The 18,872-nt window shown below is 52.4% G+C and overlaps 3 protein-coding genes across 3 annotated transcripts; 2 read left to right on the top strand and 1 right to left on the bottom strand.

Moving 5' to 3' along the window:
- The first annotated feature begins 1,071 nt into the window (after positions 1-1,071).
- On the top strand, positions 1,072-3,986 carry LRRC52 (leucine rich repeat containing 52). Its single transcript, XM_066325551.1, has 2 exons — positions 1,072-1,690; positions 3,669-3,986. Exons 1-2 carry the CDS (start codon positions 1,072-1,074, stop codon positions 3,926-3,928), a joined length of 879 nt encoding a protein of 292 aa, XP_066181648.1. The 3' UTR covers positions 3,929-3,986.
- A 1,179-nt stretch (positions 3,987-5,165) lies between these two features.
- On the top strand, positions 5,166-10,482 carry MGST3 (microsomal glutathione S-transferase 3). Its single transcript, XM_066324771.1, has 6 exons — positions 5,166-5,260; positions 7,487-7,610; positions 8,472-8,545; positions 9,141-9,198; positions 9,893-9,965; positions 10,274-10,482. The coding sequence occupies exons 2-6, from the start codon at positions 7,494-7,496 to the stop codon at positions 10,393-10,395; spliced, it is 444 nt and encodes a 147-aa protein (XP_066180868.1). The 5' UTR covers positions 5,166-5,260; positions 7,487-7,493; the 3' UTR covers positions 10,396-10,482.
- Positions 10,483-10,703: 221 nt separating this feature from the next.
- On the bottom strand, positions 10,704-18,838 carry ALDH9A1 (aldehyde dehydrogenase 9 family member A1). Its single transcript, XM_066324769.1, has 11 exons — positions 18,630-18,838; positions 17,845-17,990; positions 16,654-16,783; positions 16,220-16,354; positions 15,546-15,742; positions 14,654-14,794; positions 13,757-13,945; positions 12,754-12,841; positions 12,274-12,415; positions 11,686-11,798; positions 10,704-11,577 (listed from the first exon to the last, which is right to left on the bottom strand). Exons 1-11 carry the CDS (start codon positions 18,817-18,819, stop codon positions 11,483-11,485), a joined length of 1,566 nt encoding a protein of 521 aa, XP_066180866.1. The 5' UTR covers positions 18,820-18,838; the 3' UTR covers positions 10,704-11,482.
- Positions 18,839-18,872: the final 34 nt, after the last annotated feature.

Here is an 18,872-nt window from a genome sequence, read left to right as displayed (position 1 = left end):
CATGGTGGGCGTGGTTTGGCAGGCCCCGCCCCGCCGCGGCCGTTGGCCGTGAGGAGGAGGGCGGGGTGAGGCGGCCGGGTCGGTTCGCTGCGGTTGGGCGCGGCTGTCACGGCCTCGGGAAGAGTCATAAAATCCCTGGAAGGACTATTAAAGCTTACCTGGTTTTCCCCCTGCCATGGGCAGGGACACCTTCCACTATCCCAGTTTGCTCCAAGCCCTGATCAACCTGGCCTTGAATACTTCCAGGGATCCAGGGGCAGTCACAGCTGTGCCTGCCGCATCACCTTCCCAGGGGAGAATTTCTCCCTAACATCCACTCTAAACCTGCCCTCTGTCCGTTTAAACCCATTACTCCTTGTTCTTTCATTACCTACCCATGTAATGAATCACTCTTCCTCTTTTCCAAAAACCTTTTAGGGGAAGCTTCCCCAGAATCTTCTCCAGGCTGCACAGCCCCAACGCAGCCTCTCGCCATACCAGAGTTGCTCCGGCCCTTTGAGCATCTTCATGGCCTCTCTGGACCCGCTCCAGCATCTCTACGTCTTGTACTGAGACCCCCAGACCTTGACACACTACTCCAGATGCAATAAATCCTCCTGGCTCCTGAAAAGAGACAATGGCAGCCCAGCATTGCACAGGATTCTTGCCTAACCAGTACCGCCTTTTGCCATGTGTCACCATTTCTGACACAATTTGTTCACACTCTCCCCACAAAGTTCCGATGCTCCCATGTCAGGCACAGCTTCCCACGCCTCCACTCAACTGGAAGCAGGTTAGCAAGGTCACAGCAGTGTCCCCGAAAACAGGCAGCTTCTACAAGCCACTGACATCACGGAGGTGTCAGCTGGCACTGAGTGTGAGACAGAGACGCTCCAGCCACTGTTCTGCACTTGCCGATGTAAAAGCCAGGCTCAGTTTCCAGCCGGGCACTCTGCCAAGGGCTCAGGTGAGCCCACGGACACAAAGTGCTTCCCAACAGCCTTGCAGCCAGACACCTCCTCGGCATGGCTGGGAGGGCAGTGCAGCCCTTGCAGTCCACAAAGGGCTAAGTGGTCTGGAAGGTCTCAAACCATGTCTCCTTCGGGTAGACCATGGTCCTTGAGCCTCATGTTTCTTTTGGGGATGGCATCAGAGGGGATCAACTGCCCGAGCAGGTGTAGCTGTCAGTACCTGGAGGTGAACTGCACCGGGCAGCAGTTGCAGGAGTTCCCTGTGGACATCCCTCTGGACACCAGGCAGCTGATTCTGGCAGCAAACAACGTCTCATACCTGCCAGTGGTGGAACTGAGCTTCCTGGCTGATTTGGTTTATCTGGACTGCAGAAAAAACCTCTTGGGGAATGACCTGGATTTCACTTTCATTGGCGTGGCCAAGCTTGTCTATCTGGACCTCAGCTTCAACAACCTCACACAGGTCACCTTCAGCACCTTCTCCCACCTCCTCAGCCTGGTGGTGCTGAAGATCTCGGATAATCCCAACCTTGTGGCCATTGAGAAGGATTCTTTTGCCAACAACACCTGGCTAAGGCACCTGGATGTGAGCCGGACGGGCTTAACCTTCCTGGACACCAGCACTGTCCGCGACTTGCCCAACCTGAGGCTTCTGGGGCTCAGTGACAACCTGTGGCACTGCAACTGTTCCTTTTTGGACTTCATCACCTGGATGATGGAGAGCGATGTGCATTTTCCAGGTGAGGGCTGTGTGAGCACAGATCTGCTTGGAATAGAGAGAGCCCTCTGTCCTCTTTCCCAAAAGTTCAGTTCACGGGGCTGTGCCACTGCATGTCAACTGTGGGTGCCATTTTCTGCTGTCACACAAACCAGGGATGGGAGCAGCTGGGTTCCACACACTCCACACATGAAGAGTCCCACTTGTTCACATCCCTGGGGCAGCCAGGGAGGTGTAGTCTGTAGCCAGGACACTGCTGCTTCCCTAAAACACCTGGATCCAGCCTCAGGTGTCCCCGTGCCTGCACAGCACACCATGGCTGCAGCACCAAGAACGAGGAGCCCAACACAGCTCCAGGGAGATGTGCACTGGGAAAATCATTGCTCTGAATTTCCTGCCTTGTCTCCATCCCAAAATTATATTAGAGATTCTATAACTGGGCCTTGGAGACGCCAAGGCAGAGTAATCACCAGTTCCCTTTCCCATAAAAACACTGGTCCCAAGGGTGTTGTTTTTCTTTGCAGCTGCAGCATATGGACTTAGGTTTTCCAAACTGGGAAGAGACACAGCAAACACGAACCAGGAAAGCTTTGGTGTCAGTAGTGCAGGGCACAATGATGAGAGAGAGCTGCAGGAGAGAAATTGTATGAGAAAGGCTGTCCACTAAATAAGGAAGGGCCACAAAAGAGCCCAAGGGGAAAAAAGAGAAGGGCAATTGGAAGCTGGTGTTAGGACAGAACTGAATTAAAGACATCTCAGTGTCTTTATTAAGTGTAGTAAGTTCCTTACAGACAATAAAGGTTTTGGGGGTTTTTTTCCACATACAGGCAATTACGGAACAGTGGAATAAAGTACAGCTCTCAGTAGTGAGATTGGAGATAACCCACTGAACCCTGCAACAGGAGAATAAAGCTCATTGCAGGCTGTTGGGGAGGGAAGAAGTAGGAAAGACAGCCTTAAACTGAGGGTTTTTCCAGGCAAAGGGATATGGGGATAGAGCCCTGGAATCTCCTGCAAGCAGACCCCACCCAGGCCTTTAGAAAGGCTCTTGACCTTCAGAAATGTCTGTGCACCAGAATTTAGAGCTCAGACAAAAGCTGCCCAAGTTTGCATGGATTTGGGTAACAGAGAGGTAAAAGCTCTCCAGTTATACTCAGGACCAGCAGCAAGATCAGCATGAACAATATCACTCAGTCATATACAATAGGGTGTAGTGCAATAATAATCCCCCATGCCTTGCTCCCCTCCACCACTCCCATTCCATCCCATGCTTTAAGCAGTGCCCAGCCTGTGGCTCCCTTTCCCTCAGGCTCTTCCATCCTGTCCATTGAGCAGTGCCCAGCCTGTGCCCACCACAGTGACCATGTCTGTGGGGTTCAAAACCTGCAGAGGAAGGAGAGGGCCATGCTGAGGGCACACCCCACACCACATTCATCCTTCACTAGCTTGAAAGGGAGCTGGCAGCATCTGTTTTATCACTGCAGATATTGCAATATGACAGGGTCTGGTTGTTATTTCAGTGGAACTGAATCATTGATGAGTTGCCTCTGCTTCCCTCACAGCGCAGGTAAGGCTGTGCCTCACTGCAAACACCCTCGTTGTCAAATGCACAGCAGCCTCATTATTCCAGCATAATTTAGGCTGTATTACTTCAGAAGGTATTTGAGATTTTAAAAAAACCCAACAAACACAGGTGCTCTTATATGAAGATGAAAGTGCTCAATCAGCAGAGATGAGCAGGGCAGGGACAGCAGTTTACCACAGTGGCATAATCCAGCGGGCAATATTATCCTATAGAGACAACACTACAAAAAACATTCTGGCAACCTGGGAATTGTGGTTTGGCAAGGGTTTAGCGCAGGTTTGGCATGAGTTTAGCTGTCAGACTTTTACTCAAGCCATGGGGGGAAGGGGTGGGTTGAAGTCTGCAGCTATTCTTCAGGCTTTTAGCAAGCACTCCCATAACTTTTCTAGTCCTGCTTCTGCTCATCTCTCTGCAGATGCTGACAACATCACCTGCTACACCCCAGTGGGCCTGCGTGCCCTGAGGATGCCAGCAGCTGAGGTACAGCTCCACTTCAGCTGTCTGACCCAGCTGTACAAGCAGGATTATGTCTTTCTGTGCCTCGTTGGCTTCTGCATATTCCTTGCTGGCACCATGGCAGCCTGGCTGGCCGGCATCTGTGCTGTCATCTATGAGGCCCATGCCTCAAAGGGGGAGGAAGAGGAGGAGGAGGAGGAGGAAGACACAGCCACTTAGGATCAGCCCTTCTGAACTCCCATTGTGGAAACCAAAGGCAGGCTCTTCCTGCCTCATTTCCCATGTGTCCCACCCTAGATTTTTTTTTGTTTGTTTGTTTGTTTGTTTTGGTTTGGTTTTTTGGGTTTTTTTGTTTGATTTTTTTATTTATTTTTATTTTTATTTTTGGGAAGTGAAATAAAACTGCAAGAGAAGGAAGTACCTGTGCTCCAGTTTTCTAGTTTCACTTGCTGTTCTATACTCAGTCTTCTGCCACTGGGCCTCAGGATTTTGGCAAAATATTCATTTGGGGGAGTTGTGAGAGATGTGCACAGTGCCAGGCATTTCCACTTCCACCCTACCTTGAGACCACAGAACCGGGAGGGAAATAAGGACTGACTTGAAAAGGTACTGAAATACAGGAAAGGTCCTGGCATTGTGCTGCATCCAAGGAGGTCACCGGGCCCTTCCTGGCCAAAAACCCCAGCAGGGCTTACTGGGATCAACCTACACTGCTGGGAGCCCCAGGGAATTACTGGATTGCTAGACCCTAGGGAACCCAAGAACTTCCTGCTGTGGAAATGCAAAGAGATGAAAACCAGGAGTTTTAGGAGCCCAGGATCCCACTGGTTCTTCCTTTCTTTTGCATTACACTGGTGACAGCAAAAGAACCCTCTGTGCTCCTGCAGCGCAGCCAGACCGCCTCGGCCTCCAGTGTTGTATGAACATTTACAGAACTGTAAAGTCCAGCTCTGCTTCTGTGTCACATAACCCTAAAACTGGAATGTTTTATAAAGTAAAAATATTGCTAACACGCTCTCCAAATAGTCTTGGAAATGGGTTGTGCGTCCATACCAAAGTGTCGGCGTTACATCTACAGGGAGATGTAAGATCCTTGTTACCACCAGCGCCGGGAATTGCCAAGGGGAGAATCTGCTTACATGACCCAGCACAGCGTGAAACACCGGCTACTTCAGCCGACACTGCAATCTGGCGAGGCAACAGGGGAAACCAGGAGATTACAGCAAGCACAGTGCGAATTATCAAATTTAGAGCCACTAAACTGTAGACTGCGAATCAAAGCTGAGAGCTCTTAGCCGTAACGGGTGCGGCACAAAGGGTGAGGATAAGGATGTCCGTGTGCTGGGCACACGGGCAGAGCCGCCAGCGGCACCGCAGACCCAGAGCCATGCGGGCCCGCTGCCTTGTCGCAGCGGCGAGGCGGACGGCGCCGGGCCGGGCCCCGCCTGCGGGCGGTGCTGTGGGCGGGACGGCCCCGCCGCCCGAGCCGCCCCCGGCGCCGGCCCTCAGCTCCGTCCCGCAGCGCCCGGGCTGCTCCGCGCCGCGCTGAGGGTGAGTGCGGGCCGGGGGGCAGGGGGATGCTCCCAGGGCACGGTAACTCCGGTTGTCCCGGTGGAGGACGGAGGAAGCGCCGTGGACGTCTCGCAGCCGAGGGAGGCTCCGGGGGAAGGGGGCTGTGGGACGAGCGGGGCGCGGGGCTCTGCTCGGCCCCGCCTGGCCTGCGCAGGGCTCGGCCCCGGGAGCGAAAGGGGCCCGGGGCGACAAAAGGCTCCGCTGGTTCGAAGGGCTGAGCTTACATCGGGTAATCCAGTCCCGATCCACGCGTGGGTCTGTTCAAAGACCCTTAATGCGCTTTGCTGACTCACAGCAGCTGCAGTGTTGTGGCAGAGTTGGGAAGGACCCTTTTTCTGCTGCAGCGCTGTGCCGTGTCCTGCTCCAAAATCTCGTGTCTGTGGCTCTAGCCGGAAACATCGCAGGGTAAAAGGCAGAAATTGAGTTTTGTGCACCGTGACGGGGTCTGTCAGCAAAGCCCTTGCAGCTGCAAGCAGAGGTTGCTGAAGCGCTCCGGACACCACAATCCGGAAATGACCGTAGGAGTCCTGGTGACTTTGGAGTGCTTTATGCGACTCCAAATTACGAGAGCAAAGGCTTGAGGTACACTTTGATATCAGTAGTGTAAGAGCAGCAGTTTTATGACACACCCGGTTTAATGCTTTGCCGTGCTCTTTGCTCCCAAGATAAACCCCCAGATTGCAATTTAGTGCTGGAAGATTAAATGCCTGGTTCTCCCAACAACCTTGTAATTTGAAGGGGGAAATGTGACCACCAACCTGCTGTACATGTTCTATTTTCAGTGTCACCTGTCAGGTGCCAGCCTCAATTACAGGTTCGTGCAGCTGACTTTTCTTCATTACTTCAGGGTTTTAATATTCTTACTAGCAATTGTTTGCCACACTTCCTGTGGACAAAGCCAGCTGTTGTCTTCACCTTGCTCCATCAATTATAATCCTTTGGAAATGAGAAATAAACCCCTCAAGTCCCCAGAGATCCCTTTTGTGAGGGGTGCAAGAGGAAGACTTTGCTGCAGTTCCCCGAGGTGGCCTGCTTTTCCCCACACTGACAGATTGTGCTGGTGGGTCAGTGCAGGAGACACCAAAACCTCGCTATACTGTGGAGCCACCATCTGGAGACAGGCATCGACTGGGGTTTGATTGGGAGAATTATCTCGGTGCTGGAGAGAGGTCTCTGCTGTCTTCTGCTGTGCTGTGTTATGCAGTACCCTCCAGGGTCACCCAGACAGGCTTCTGAGGTTTGGGGTTGTGCACGATGGTTGTGGGGAAGGGCCTTGTGCTCTCTGGCGGCCAGGAGGGAGCCAGAGTGCTCTGTGTGGAGCAGGGCAGGCTTATGGGGGCTGGTGAGCAGGAAGGAGAATGTGCAATGTGGGGCAGCATGGCAGAGGCTGCAGGATGCACCTTCTGCCCCATGCTTCTGTCTCAGGTCTGTGTGAGGGAGCACAGAACCATTAAACAAAAGCCACACAGGCCCTGGTGTCCCCTGGCTGCTGGTGCAGATGTTTGTAATGCCAGTTTAGTGTGTTATTTGGAGCTGTTCATCAGTTTGTGACTCTGAGAGGGTTCCTGGAAGCTGCAGGGCTGAGCATCAGTCATATGGCATGGGGCATTTTACTCAAAAGTTCAGTTGCCATTGCTGTGGTGGTGGGTTTTATTAGTATTTTTATAAAGATGGCCTTAGCAGTACAAATTAATCATTGATGCAGTCCAGCTCCTTCCAGCTCAGGGGATTTCTGATCCAGGTCCTATTATAATTCCCAATTTACCTCTTATTCCCAGAACTCACCCAATTTCCTGTTGAATTTATGAGAACTGCCTGCATTGACAGTGTCCCTTGGCAAGGAGTTCCACAGGTCTGGTTCCCAATGCATGAAGAAACATCTCTCTTAGGGAACAGGCTGGAAATAAACTGACCTCATTTGGTGGCCCCCAGCTCTGGGGCTGGAAAGGCACATGAGTTTCTGCCCAGGCTGCACTAAGGTTCTCCAGACACCACTTCCTACCAATGCTTAGGTGATTTTAAGCCTTGCTTGAGCAGGAACTATGCAGAGAACTCCTGGTCTGTGCAGGCTCCAAAAGGTACAAATGCTTTCAGGCAGTCTTTGTGCTGGTAGCTTGTGGGATCCAAGCTGAGCGACTCTTCCATGCACACATACTGTGTGTCGCTACTTCTCCAAAATACTCACGGGCTCCCTTTCTCTGGCAGCACCACGATGGCTGTTCTCTCCAAGGAATATGGCTATGTCATGCTGACCGGGGCTGCCAGCTTTGTCCTGGTCATGCACCTCGCCATCAATGTGGGCAAGGCCCGCAAGAAGTACCGTGTGGAGGTGAGTGCTCAGGCTGAGGGCATGGCACGGTTGGAGCCTGTCTGCTGACAAGTAGGTGACACCTTGATCAGTTTGGGGTGACTTGCTGACATTTCCTGCCCCACCACACAGATGTAGAAGGGATGGAGCTGCCATGGCTCTCCAGAAAGCATAACAGAGCTTGGGATTTGGGACATCGGGTGCTTGGCACCAAGCTGAAAGCATGTGGCTTTGAGCTTGGCAGCACTGATGGGCAAGAAACAGTTTGGCCCTTTTTCCCTGCAAATAAGACTTGATGCAGCACTGTAGGAGAAGGGGTCATAGTGGCACAAAAGGAGGGTTTCTCAAACTCAGGGGGAGCATGTGAGCCCTATCACTAGTCTTTCAAGTGACCTTCCCTCAGCATCCATTGGGGAGCCTTTAAGGTAGAGCTAGGCAGAGCTGTGGGCTGGGTGGGGACAGCTGAGTCAGGGCCATGGCATGCAGTGGCTGCTGTGCCACTTGGCTTCAGCACAAACCACTGCTCCTTTGCTCTTTCACCACTTCATTCATGGAAGTGACAAGCAGAGGTGGGCACGAGGACGGCTCCAGCTGCCTGTTGGGGTGATCTCATTCCTGCTGCATCAAGTCAGGATTGGAGCAAATGTATCCAGGGCATGTGGTGCACAGAGGGCTGCATTTGAGGCCTGGGGAAGCCTCTGGAGCCAGGCAGCAGCTCCAGGAAGGCAGTGACCCTGAACACAGCTTTTGTGGGCCTCAGGGCAGGCTCTAACCTGCCACTGCAGGTTGGTCTTGCAAGCACTCAGGCAGCCCTGGGCTCCTGGGGAGAGGAGCTGCAGGCCATGCTTGCTGACGCTTTGCTGCTGGATTGTTTTTTGGCAGTACCCAACCATGTACAGCACAGACCCTGAACACGGGCAGATGTTCAACTGCATCCAGCGCGCGCACCAGAACACGTGAGTGACACCCTCAAACAGGGCCCTGGAACACACAGGGCTGAGGGGCAGGGCCCACAGCCCCAGAGGTGCTGCTGCCACTGCTCTGATCCAGCCTCAGCCCTGCAGTGCTTAGCAAGAAGGTCCTTCCTGTGCCTTAAACTGTGGGATGGTGCTGTGAAGCTGTCTCCTCTTCCCCACCTCCCGCCTATTTGCTTCCATGGGTAGATCTTAAGACGTGAGGAATCTTGTTTCCACAAGGTGCTGCCCAGCTCTCCCTGGGGAGAGGCCCAAGTCCACCCAGCTCCTGTGGACAAGCTGCAACAGCACAGCAGAAGGGTGCTGGGAAGCACAACTCCTGAGGACTGTTTAGAGTGGCTTAGGGAACAAAATGGAAACAGTAGGTGGGTGTCCTGGGAGAGAGGCACAGGCTGGGAGAAAGCCCCTAAAACTGTGTGTGCTCAGATCCCTTCTTTCCTCAGCCACAGCACTGAGCACAGAGACTCTTAATGAGCCCAAAGTACCCTTGGCAGGGGATGTTTGCAGTTTATGCCCCTCTGGAGTTTCATCTTTTTAAGCAACCTGAGCACAATCACAACCTCACTTTCATTTTCAGATTGGAAGTCTACCCTGCCTTCCTGTTCTTTTTGGGCACTAGTGGACTCTACCACCCCGTAAGTGATGCAGAACTCAGCTCTGGCTCCCTGACCTGGGCAGGGTGGGGGGGCAAGAGGCCAAGACAACCCCTGCAGTAGGCACATCACACTTCACAGCACTGCCTCTTCTTAAAATTTAGTTGTAGAAGGTCCTCTGCAGGAGAATCGCAAGTAATAAACTCATCGCTGCTGTTTCGACTATTAGAGCCTTTCCTTCCCCTACGGGTGCCTTGTTAGACAAAGCAAAGTATTTTCAGCCTCCAGTCACTCACTGAGTGGGAAGAATCCCTCCAGCCCAGTTTTTCCAAGCCCTGACAAAGGAAGTCAACAAAAGCCTAATTATTTTTAACTGAAAGATGCAGACAACTTGGGAGGAGGCAGGCGCATGGGAGAGGCCAAATCCAGTAGCTCTGTCTTTGCCATCAAAAGACAAATTAAGTCTTTACTGAAGACAGACCCTTTTCCAAGAGGGAAGGAAGCAGCACAGGGACATCTGGCAAATGGAAGCCACATTGGAGAAGGCTCTAAATTAAGAGTCAAGGTGGAAGCTTGGAGCAACTGCTAGAGGCAGTGGAGCAGGGCTTGGAGCAGCAGCTGCCTCCACAATCCTGGTCCTTGCTCTGGCACCCTAACTGGCTGGGGCTGAAATGAGATTAAGCACTTGACTTTGCTCAAGCCTCTAAAGCCTTTAATGCTTCTCCTTTCTCTGCAGCGAGTTGCCACAGGGCTTGGCATCACCTGGATCCTTGGGAGACTCCTCTATGCCTATGGCTACTACACAGGAGGTAGGACCCTACCCTGCAGCACACATAGGGAGCTTGGAGACTCAGGTCTCCTACAGTGGCCTCAGGACTCTTTGCTCCCAGGCAGGAGTGGAGGAAAGGGTGCAGGTCTGCTGCCTGCCAACACTGCAGCACACTCTTCCTGCTGTTGGGAAAAGCTCTCATCCTGCAGGAATGCGTACCCTAGGAGGCCTGAGCTGGTGTCTGCTGTTTTGCCCCAGGGATTTCCCTTTAGTTCCTGCTCTCTTCTCTTCAATCTCCAGGGTGGGCTAGTCTTTCAGTGAACTGACAAATCCTGCTTTTTTTTCCAGATCCCAAAAAGCGAAGCAGAGGGGCCATTGGCTCCGTGGCACTCCTTGGGCTGGTGGGCACAGGTGCCTATTCAGCCTTCCAGCAGCTGGGCTGGCGCTGCCAGTGGAGCTGCGGATGCTAAAGGGAGTTTTCCTCTGTTTTCTTCCAGAACTCTTGGCTTCCTGTGTTTTTCCCTTTTCTAACTCAATAAAAGGAAGTTGTTCATTCTGTATTTTCATTCTAAAGTTACAGAGGGTTTTCTTAAGAAGCTCGGCAGAATACTAGAACTACTCTGATTTTGTAGGACTACAGAAATCTGTCTGTCAGGCAGAGATGTTCCTTCTAGCTTTTATGATTTTAGAGATCAAAAAGCCACCTTGCAGCTTGTTTAACCCATACAGCAACAGCCCCATTTCTGGACCATTCAATTCATGTCACTCTGAGAAGGTGTTCCAGAGCAAGTATTTATTTGATCGCTAAAAAAAGATGTAGGCAAACAATTGAAGCTGTTGCTTCGTGATGTGTATAAAGAATAGTAAGTTTACAGGAAGGAAGTGAGATAGCTTTCACTATTCTTGTGGGCAAGGCTGGAGCTCACCCCCATTTTTGTGTGGAGGTGATTCTCAGGGCCATGTCTGGCCCAGGCAGCATCAGCCAACCCTCCCCACAAAGGTTTTGTCCCACTTTTAAGTAAGGTACAGATAGAAAAAAAAGGAACTTGAGGTTACCAAGGGTCTAGAGGGAATAAACAATGCTACACTTAAGGCTTTTATGTGGTCACAGAATAGACAGAGTGAGGATAGTTACAGGATATCATTGTGTCCAAGAGCTCATACTTGCATTGAGTAGGGTCCTACCTGTTCAGAAGCCAGAACTGAAGCTGATGGAGGGTGGAAGGCAATGGGAATCAAGGCACACAGTCTGGGAAGCCTGGGCCTGGCCTTGGCCACTTGACAAGCCTCTAGTAGCACCTCTGTGGCTGCAGGAGCTGCTGCCAAAAGCCAGACTGGTGCCTCCTGCTGTGAGCTTCCCATTGTCCACCAGCCAGGTAAGAGCTAAGCCCTGTGAGTACAACCTGCTTTGCAGGAGCAGGGTGACTAAATGGTGCCTCAGCTCTGCTTCCCCAGGCCCTGACAACTGTGGGGTACTTTATTAGTGTGTACACGATCCGTATCTGTGGCTGGCAGGAGAGAGCTGCCTGAGGCGCCCCTGAGCAGGCCCCAGAGCCACTAAAACACCGACTCCACATCACCCATCTCCACGCAGACAGTCTTCAGCTGAGAGTAGTACTCGATGGCTGCCCGTCCATTCTCTCTGCCAAATCCTGGGAATCCAGGGAAGAGTGGAGTGAGGACACAGCTCCAGGCAGTGCCAGGGGCCACTCCTAGCCCCTGGAGCTGGCATGTACCAGGGGAGGTCACAGAGAGCTCACCTGAGGACTTGTATCCTCCAAAAGGCAGCTCCACAGGGCTGACATTGTAGTTGTTGATGAAGCACATCCCGGCCTTGAGAGCAGCCACTACTCTGTGAGCCTTCTGGATATCCCTGCAGGAGAAGGGCAATTCAGCTGGATCCCCTCCTTCCCTGCCAGGCAACATCCACTGGAGAAAGGCCAGCAGGCCACACTGCTTTTTGGAGTCCAGGCTGCTCTACTGTCTTTGCCTGCTCGAAGGAGGCAGCACCAATTCCCAAGGATGCTCCAAGAGCATTTGATTCAAAAGGGCAGGACAAGGACACCAGCAATACGTGGGGGGTGGCAAGTAGCCAGCAGCAGCACAGCAGGCTCCTGATGCATCCTGGATGTGCAGGAAGGCAGGCAGCAGGCCAAGTCAGGCTGGGAGGTACCCAAGGGACAGCTAGGCCCACCCAACACTTCAGGAAAAGATGGGAGATATGCAGTCATTTACAAACTTCCCTTTTGGCAATCCCTTGCTTCAGCTTTTCTGGAAGAGGATACCCATGCCCAGGCACTGCAAAAGGAGCAGCAAATTACTGCAGTATTTCCCCTCCCCAGTCATACCTGGTGAAGACACCACCTGCCAGGCCAAATTTGGTGGCATTGGCTCTCTCCACAACCTCCTCCTCCGTGTCAAAGGGCAGGATAGCCATGACAGGCCCAAAGATCTCTTCCTTCACACACGTCATGTCATCCTTACAGTTCCCTAGAAGCATGGCACAGCACAAGTGCTTCAGGAGGAAAAGCAGCAGCACAGCCTGTGCATTCAGCAACCCACACAGCCTTGGAGACAGCACCCAGCACTGCAGAGCAGCCAGGCACACTCTGCATCTCAAAAGCACCAACAGCACCATTCCTGTCAGGCCCTCCAACAGCACAGACTTCCCTGGGTGCAGTTCTTGGAAGCCTCAGCTCTCTCTTAGGAGCCCCATCCAAGTGCAGTCCGTGCTGGGGACATCACAGAGCGAGGTGACAAAGCTGAACTCAGCTTTCTCGAGAGAAATCCCACAACATCCGTGGCACCATGACTGAGATGGACCCTACCTAACACACAGGGCCGCATGTAGTAGCCATTCTTCAGCTTCGGGTCATCCGGCACGTACAGGTCCCCACCACACAGCACCTCTGCCCCCTGGAAAAGAGCCAAGACAGGAGGGGATGCAGGCACATCCAGGAGCATCCTGCCCAGCTCTGCCTGGCCCTTAGCCTATCCCAGCAGGCTCTGCTAAAAAGTTTGTCCCCATCTCTCTTATGAGCCTGTTATGTACTGAAATCCTGCAATCTGGTGTCCCCAAAGCTTTCTCCTCTTCAGGCTAAACCACCCCAACTCTTAGCTTTTCCTCATTTTTCCTGTGCTGAGGATTCCAGAGCTTGAAGTGGGGTCCCACCAGAGCAGAGGGGGAGAATTCCCCCTCACCTGCTGCCCACACTGCTTTGGATGCAGCCCAGGACATGGGGGGTTTCTGGGTGTCAGCACACATGGCTGGGGCACATCCAGCCTCTCATCCACCAGCACTCCTGAGTCCTTCCTCACAGGGCTCCTCCACCTGCTCATCCCCCAGCCTGGATTGATACCAGGGGTTGCTCTGACCCAGGTGCAGCACCTTGTACTTGGCTCAGGTCACCTCCCTGTCCTCCACGTGCCTCAACACAACTTCTAGGAGGATTTGTTCTAAGATCTTTCCACAGTCACAGCGGTGAGGCTGATGGGTCTGTAATTCCCAAGCTCCTCCTGTCCACCCTTTTTGAATATGTGTGTTTTTCCTTTTCCAGTCACTTGGGACTTCACCTGCCTACCATGACTTTTCAAGTATCATGGAGAATGGCTAAGCAACTACATCAGCCAAATCTCTGAGGTTCCTGGGATGCATCCCATCAGATCCCACAGACTTCTGTATCCAGTGGTCCAATACACCCACTGAGTAAACCAAAAACAACCAGAAAACCACTGGCTTAACTGTGAAGGCACAGGGCAGGAGAACAGCCGGCAGTGTTTGTAACAAGAGAGACATTTCAGGGCAGCCAAAAGGCAGCATCACAATCTCACCTGCTCCTTTGCCTGCTTGATAAAGCCCTGCACACAATTCAGGTGGGGCCGGTTGATGAGGGCTCCCATCCGTGTGTCTTCCAGAAGAGGGTCTCCAATTTTGATTTTCTGGGTGCGTTTCACCACCTCCTTTGTGAAGGTGTCCAGGATCTTTCTCTCCACAAACACCCGGGTGCCGTTGCAGCACACCTGGGACACAGGACAGGCAGCTCAGAATAGGAAACACAGAACTCCAGTCCTTCCCTGCTTGGGTCCTGCTCCAGAGGCTCTTGGAAAAGCCCCTCCACAGCTGCTACAACAGCTAACTTGTCCCTGGGGACAAGGAACACAAGGAGATTACCCTGCACTGAACAGTCCTTGCTGCCTACAATGGCTTTGATGCCACCAGGTGGCAAAAACACATCAAGTCACCAGCAGCAGAGACCTTGAGCTGACTTCTGAATCCCCAGGAATGACCCCATGGAGCAAATTTGCCAACAGGAATACACAAAACCTGCAGCATAGGTGGACATCCCAAATTTGGGAAGGACAGAACCCTGTCCTCAGGTTCAGCACACCAGGCTGAAAGCTGCTGCTCCTGCAAGGGACACTAGCACAGCTTCTCCTGACCTGTAAGTGCCAGACTGGTGCCCAGGGCACAGAAGCAGCTGTGCTGAGCTGGGTGCTTGGTGCCAGGGAGGCTCCATGTCTGGGAAGGACAGGACACTGGCTAAGTGTGTCCTGTGGCTAAGGCACACTCTGCTAGGGCATCATTCTGACACTGCACAGGGAAAGGTGTGGCAAGATGGGAGCCTCAGGACATCCCTCACCTATGGGAGGTCACAGGCTGGCCCCCTGCCCAATCCTGACCCACCCTGCCTCCCTGGGAAGGAGCATTCCTACCCCACAGACACTCACCTCGCCCTGGGTAAGGAAGTTGGCCATGAGAGCTCCTTTCACAGCATTCTCCAGATCAGCATCTGAGAAGATGATCAGGGGGGATTTGCCCCCCAGTTCCAGGGTGACTGGCTTAATTCCTTTAGCTGCCATCTCCATGATCTGAGGGGAACGAGGACACAAGAGAGAAGTGACCCAAGGGGAGGCTGGTGGGGAGAGGGAAGAGAGACCCAAAGGGAGAATTCCTGCAGGACCCCTCACCAACCTGAGAAGCAGCAAAAAGGGCAAGCTGGGTTCCCTAGATGTGGACTGAGGACAGCCTCAGAGGGTTTGGGGGTTGTTTTTTTATAGATAATACCAACAAAACCTGGATGGGCATTTGCAGGCATCTGAAGTCTTGTGCTCAGTGTAAGCTGCAGGCAGCTGCCATCTGTCACTGCAGCCCACAGGTACAAACATGTAGGGAGCGTTCATGGGACAACATTTCCCCTTCTTCAACTCAGAATTTTTTTCCAAAAGTCTTTCTTTAATTTTGGAATAATAAATAGAGGATGAGAAACTCACAGAAACTATGTCCTTGCTTAAAAGCAGGAGGCTGCATGCAGCTTTAGTGCTTTATAGCAGCCAGGAACACATTTTTCTAGTGCTGCTGTTTTGTGTACTCTTCTCCCAACATCAACACCCACCTGAGCAGCTCAGAGACTTCACTGCAACCAGGGGCTAAAGCAAGTGAAGCTGACCAAGGGGTTTCTCTTCCAAGCCTGTGCCCAGCAGGTTAACTGGATCCCCAGCATGACCCTGCCCATGCTGTGAGCTCCTTGCTCAGCCCCAAAAATGCTGACCCACACAAGCCACATGCAGAAAAGCTCAAGGAAGTATCAGCTACAGACCCCTTGTCTCAAGGTGCCTTTACCTTCATGCCAGTTGGCACACTGCCAGTGAAAGAGATTTTGGCCACATCTGGGTGCTGGCAGAGGAACTGGCCGGTGGCAGCCCCACCCTGCACCACATTAAAGAGTCCCTTGGGCACTCCAGCCTCTGTGAAGATCTCTGCCAACCTCACCACAGAAATGGGGGTGAAGGGTGAAGGCTTGAAGACCATGGCATTGCCTAAGGGAACCCAGACATAGGCAAGGTGGGGTTAACACTCAAACTGCTTCAGGGAAGAAACAAAAACAATCCCCACCCAACACAGTGAATTTTTCCTCAACAGATCCCAGGAGTTCTCCCCAAGAGAAGAGGAAACACTTTCAGCTGATCATTGCAACTAAGGGTGCCCTTCCACCTGGGGAGAGGGCTAGGGGAGATGGGGCTGCTGGTCTTGCCCTGAAGACATTTCCAGAGACTTACCCCATCTGGTACAAAGCCAAGCTATCAGTGTTTTCCTGGATGCACTCTTAACCTCTTGACATCTGACATGTTCCTCCTTTAATTTCCCCTTCCCTTTCTGCCAGAGTAACAGCCTGAACATTCTGCTAATCCTTCAACACTTGGAGATAATCACAGACATCATCCCAGAAATTACTCTCCCCCACAAGATCACTTGGCTTTGAAGAGACCCTTGTGTGGGCAGAAAGGCTCCATTACCACAGGCCAAGGCCGGGCCAGACTTCCAGCAGGCAATCTGGAAAGGGTAATTCCAGGCTCCAATCCCAACACACACTCCAAGGGGTTCTCTCCGAGTGTACCCAAAGGATCCCCCGGGAAGCTGGATGTGTTCACCTGCAAAGAAACAGCCAGAAGGTAGAAAAGAGCAGAGTCCCTTCTTGTCTGATCAGAGCCCACAGGGGTCAGGCCTGGCTTTGCCTGGGAGCAGAGACACAGTTTTACCCCAGCAAGCTCACAGAAGGTGTGTGAGTACCCACAGAGCATGGCAGCATTGGGCAGAGACCTCTCAGAATCTTTCCAAGGTCTTCAGGAAAAGGAATGGTCCATCTCTCAGAGAAATCAGCAGCAAAAACGGCTTTGTGCCAGGGTGGGTGGGACAGAGAGCAAAGAGCAAACTCTAGTAACCTCCTCACCCGCCAGAGATCCTGCCAGCCCTGCGTAATACTCCAGGCACTGCCAGGATATGTCGATGTCCACTCTGGCCTCAAAGATGGACTTCCCATTGTTGATGGTCTCCATGGTGGCAATTTCCTCTCTCTGCTCCTGTGAGAGGCACAGGACAGAGACAACATGTTAGAGGAGCCTGGAGCAGAACTCCACAAGCTGCTTCCCAAGCACACAAGATCCTGCCATAAGAAATGGATCATCTCCAAAAGGGACATTCCCAACTGCTGTTCATCCACTTCCCCATGGTGACTGAGTGCAGGGCAATGTCAGAGGGAAAGCTGCTGGGGTTCACTGCTGGTATAACATCCCTGTTTATCTAAAAGATGAACAAACATGAACTCAGAAGCTGGCTGGCAAACAATGATTAGAATTCTCAGAAATGAACTGGGAAGAACAAACAGCAAGATCAGGATGGAACCAGAGGTCAGTGAAGAGGGACAAAGCAATGCAGCTGGGAAGCCTCCTTTAACAGTCCATCTTCCAGGCAGAAATATTACCCTGCTCTGGAAAGTCTGGCAAAAGCAAAAGTTTGGCACCAAGAAAAGTTTTCCCATGACTTATACACACTGGGGAAAGAAGGCCTAGGTTCTTACAGATCTGTAAGAGATTAACTCTGCTGCCCAAGAACCTGTTATCTCAGAAAGGAGTCTGTGTTAAACTTCATTTATGTGCATCCCCCCCATGTGTATTATCTGATAGATAAAAACCAGTACTTCTACTTTCTCTTATTGGCAGGACACATTCCAGTCATGTAACAACAGCCTCCGACAAGCCAAAAGTTCAGCAATGCCAGTTATGCAATTTCAGCTCTGAAACTGTGTGCAGTGAAATTTAATCTTTGGAGCAGTTAAAAAAAAAAAACCCTGCAGGATGCCAAATGGGTGGCTTCAGCTTTATGCTTTCTAACAGAATTAAGCTGAGAAAGCACACACTGGCCTTGAATCCAGTGATAAGACCAAAGCTGCACCAAGGGATGCTGACTCCAGTGATAAGAGCAAAGCCCTGCCTGAGGCAGTTTCCTGTCTCTTCTGGCCAAAGGTGGGTTTCAACTCCTAAGCAATTCCTGGAGCTCTGCAAGTCCTGCTGAAGCCCTCAAGAGCCACAATAACCCACAAGGAAGCTCAGAGACAGAATCACCCCTCTCCACCACAACATACCCGAATAATTCTGGCAGCCTCCAGCATCACCCGGCACCGCTCCATGCCCGACATCTGACTCCATATTTTAAAGGCAGCTTTGGCGCTCTGCACAGCCAGATCAACTTCCTTCTCCCCAGAGCAGGGCACCTTGCACAGCACACGACCTGGGCACGTTTTAAACAGGGAATAAATGAGATGGAAATCTCAGAAAAGGGGCCAGAACATGGTTTATCTCGCACCAAACCCCACATACTTCAGTCAAGCCACCTATACGAGGCACAGAATTTCCCACTGAAAGCCACTGATTTGTAATCAGCCATAGAAGAGGTTCTGCAATTCAGCTGGTCTGAATTAAAAGAGCTGACATTCTCCACAGTCGTGTTCTGGTTACTAATTAGCTCCAGTTGCTTCAAAATTCCTGGATTTCCCAGCTGAGTTTGTTACACTTTTACGACCCTCTTCAGGACTCTCGTTACACATTCCTCAGGACGGTTAAACGCTTGGGAGTGATTCTGATATCAGCTACATACCGATAACTACAACCATATAACTATAGAGATATGTAAATCTCTATAACCGGGGTTTTGCCAAAGCCAGACCGCATTTTGCGTCTGACAGAGCGAGAGCCGATTTCTGCATAAAGCATGACCACGGCCAAACGCTGTAGGCAGAGCTACAGCCCCAGGAGCAGCGGGGCGTGCAGGGCACCGGCACAGCGGCACCCAGGTGAGCCGGGGGAAAGCCGAGGGCACCGGGCCCTGCAGGCACAGAGGCTCCCCTGCCCCTGGAGGTTCCCCCGGTACCTGTGGCCGGCTCGAACACCTCCTCCAGCTGCCCGCCGTCGGCGGGCTGGACGCGGGCGCCCGCGCGGTAATTGAGCGGCTGCTGCACGGTGACGGTGCCGGTGGCGGAGCTCATGGCGAGGCCGGGAGCGAGGGCGCGCAGCCGGGGGAGGAGGAGGAGCAGGCTCGGCAGCCGGGGCTGTGCCAACATCGGCGGGATCCCGTCAGGCGCCGCGGCCCGGAGGTGCCGCCTCTCCCGCAGAC

This window comes from Sylvia atricapilla, chromosome 9 (assembly GCF_009819655.1).
Source record: "Sylvia atricapilla isolate bSylAtr1 chromosome 9, bSylAtr1.pri, whole genome shotgun sequence".
NCBI classification, from domain to species: Eukaryota; Metazoa; Chordata; class Aves; order Passeriformes; family Sylviidae; genus Sylvia; species Sylvia atricapilla.
This window is presented reverse-complemented; position numbering and strand designations above follow the sequence as displayed.

What these genes read in the sequence shown, in the direction of transcription:
- LRRC52 (XM_066325551.1), top strand. Translation starts at nt 1,072, where the DNA reads ATGTCTCCTTCGGGTAGACCATGGTCCTTGAGCCTCATGTTTCTTTTG. An exon ending in GAGCGATGTGCATTTTCCAG is followed by an intron (nt 1,691 to 3,668) that starts GTGAGGGCTGTG and finishes ATCTCTCTGCAG; the next exon opens with ATGCTGACAACATCACCTGC.
- MGST3 (XM_066324771.1), top strand. Translation starts at nt 7,494, where the DNA reads ATGGCTGTTCTCTCCAAGGAATATGGCTATGTCATGCTGACCGGGGCT. An exon ending in CAGCGCGCGCACCAGAACAC is followed by an intron (nt 8,546 to 9,140) that starts GTGAGTGACACC and finishes TTTCATTTTCAG; the next exon opens with ATTGGAAGTCTACCCTGCCT. An exon ending in CTAGTGGACTCTACCACCCC is followed by an intron (nt 9,199 to 9,892) that starts GTAAGTGATGCA and finishes CTTTCTCTGCAG; the next exon opens with CGAGTTGCCACAGGGCTTGG.
- ALDH9A1 (XM_066324769.1), bottom strand. Translation starts at nt 18,819, where the DNA reads ATGTTGGCACAGCCCCGGCTGCCGAGCCTGCTCCTCCTCCTCCCCCGG. An exon ending in ACTTCCTTACCCAGGGCGAG is followed by an intron (nt 13,946 to 14,653) that starts GTGAGTGTCTGT and finishes CCTGTGTCCCAG; the next exon opens with GTGTGCTGCAACGGCACCCG. An exon ending in GCAGGTGGTGTCTTCACCAG is followed by an intron (nt 11,799 to 12,273) that starts GTATGACTGGGG and finishes CTTCTCCTGCAG; the next exon opens with GGATATCCAGAAGGCTCACA.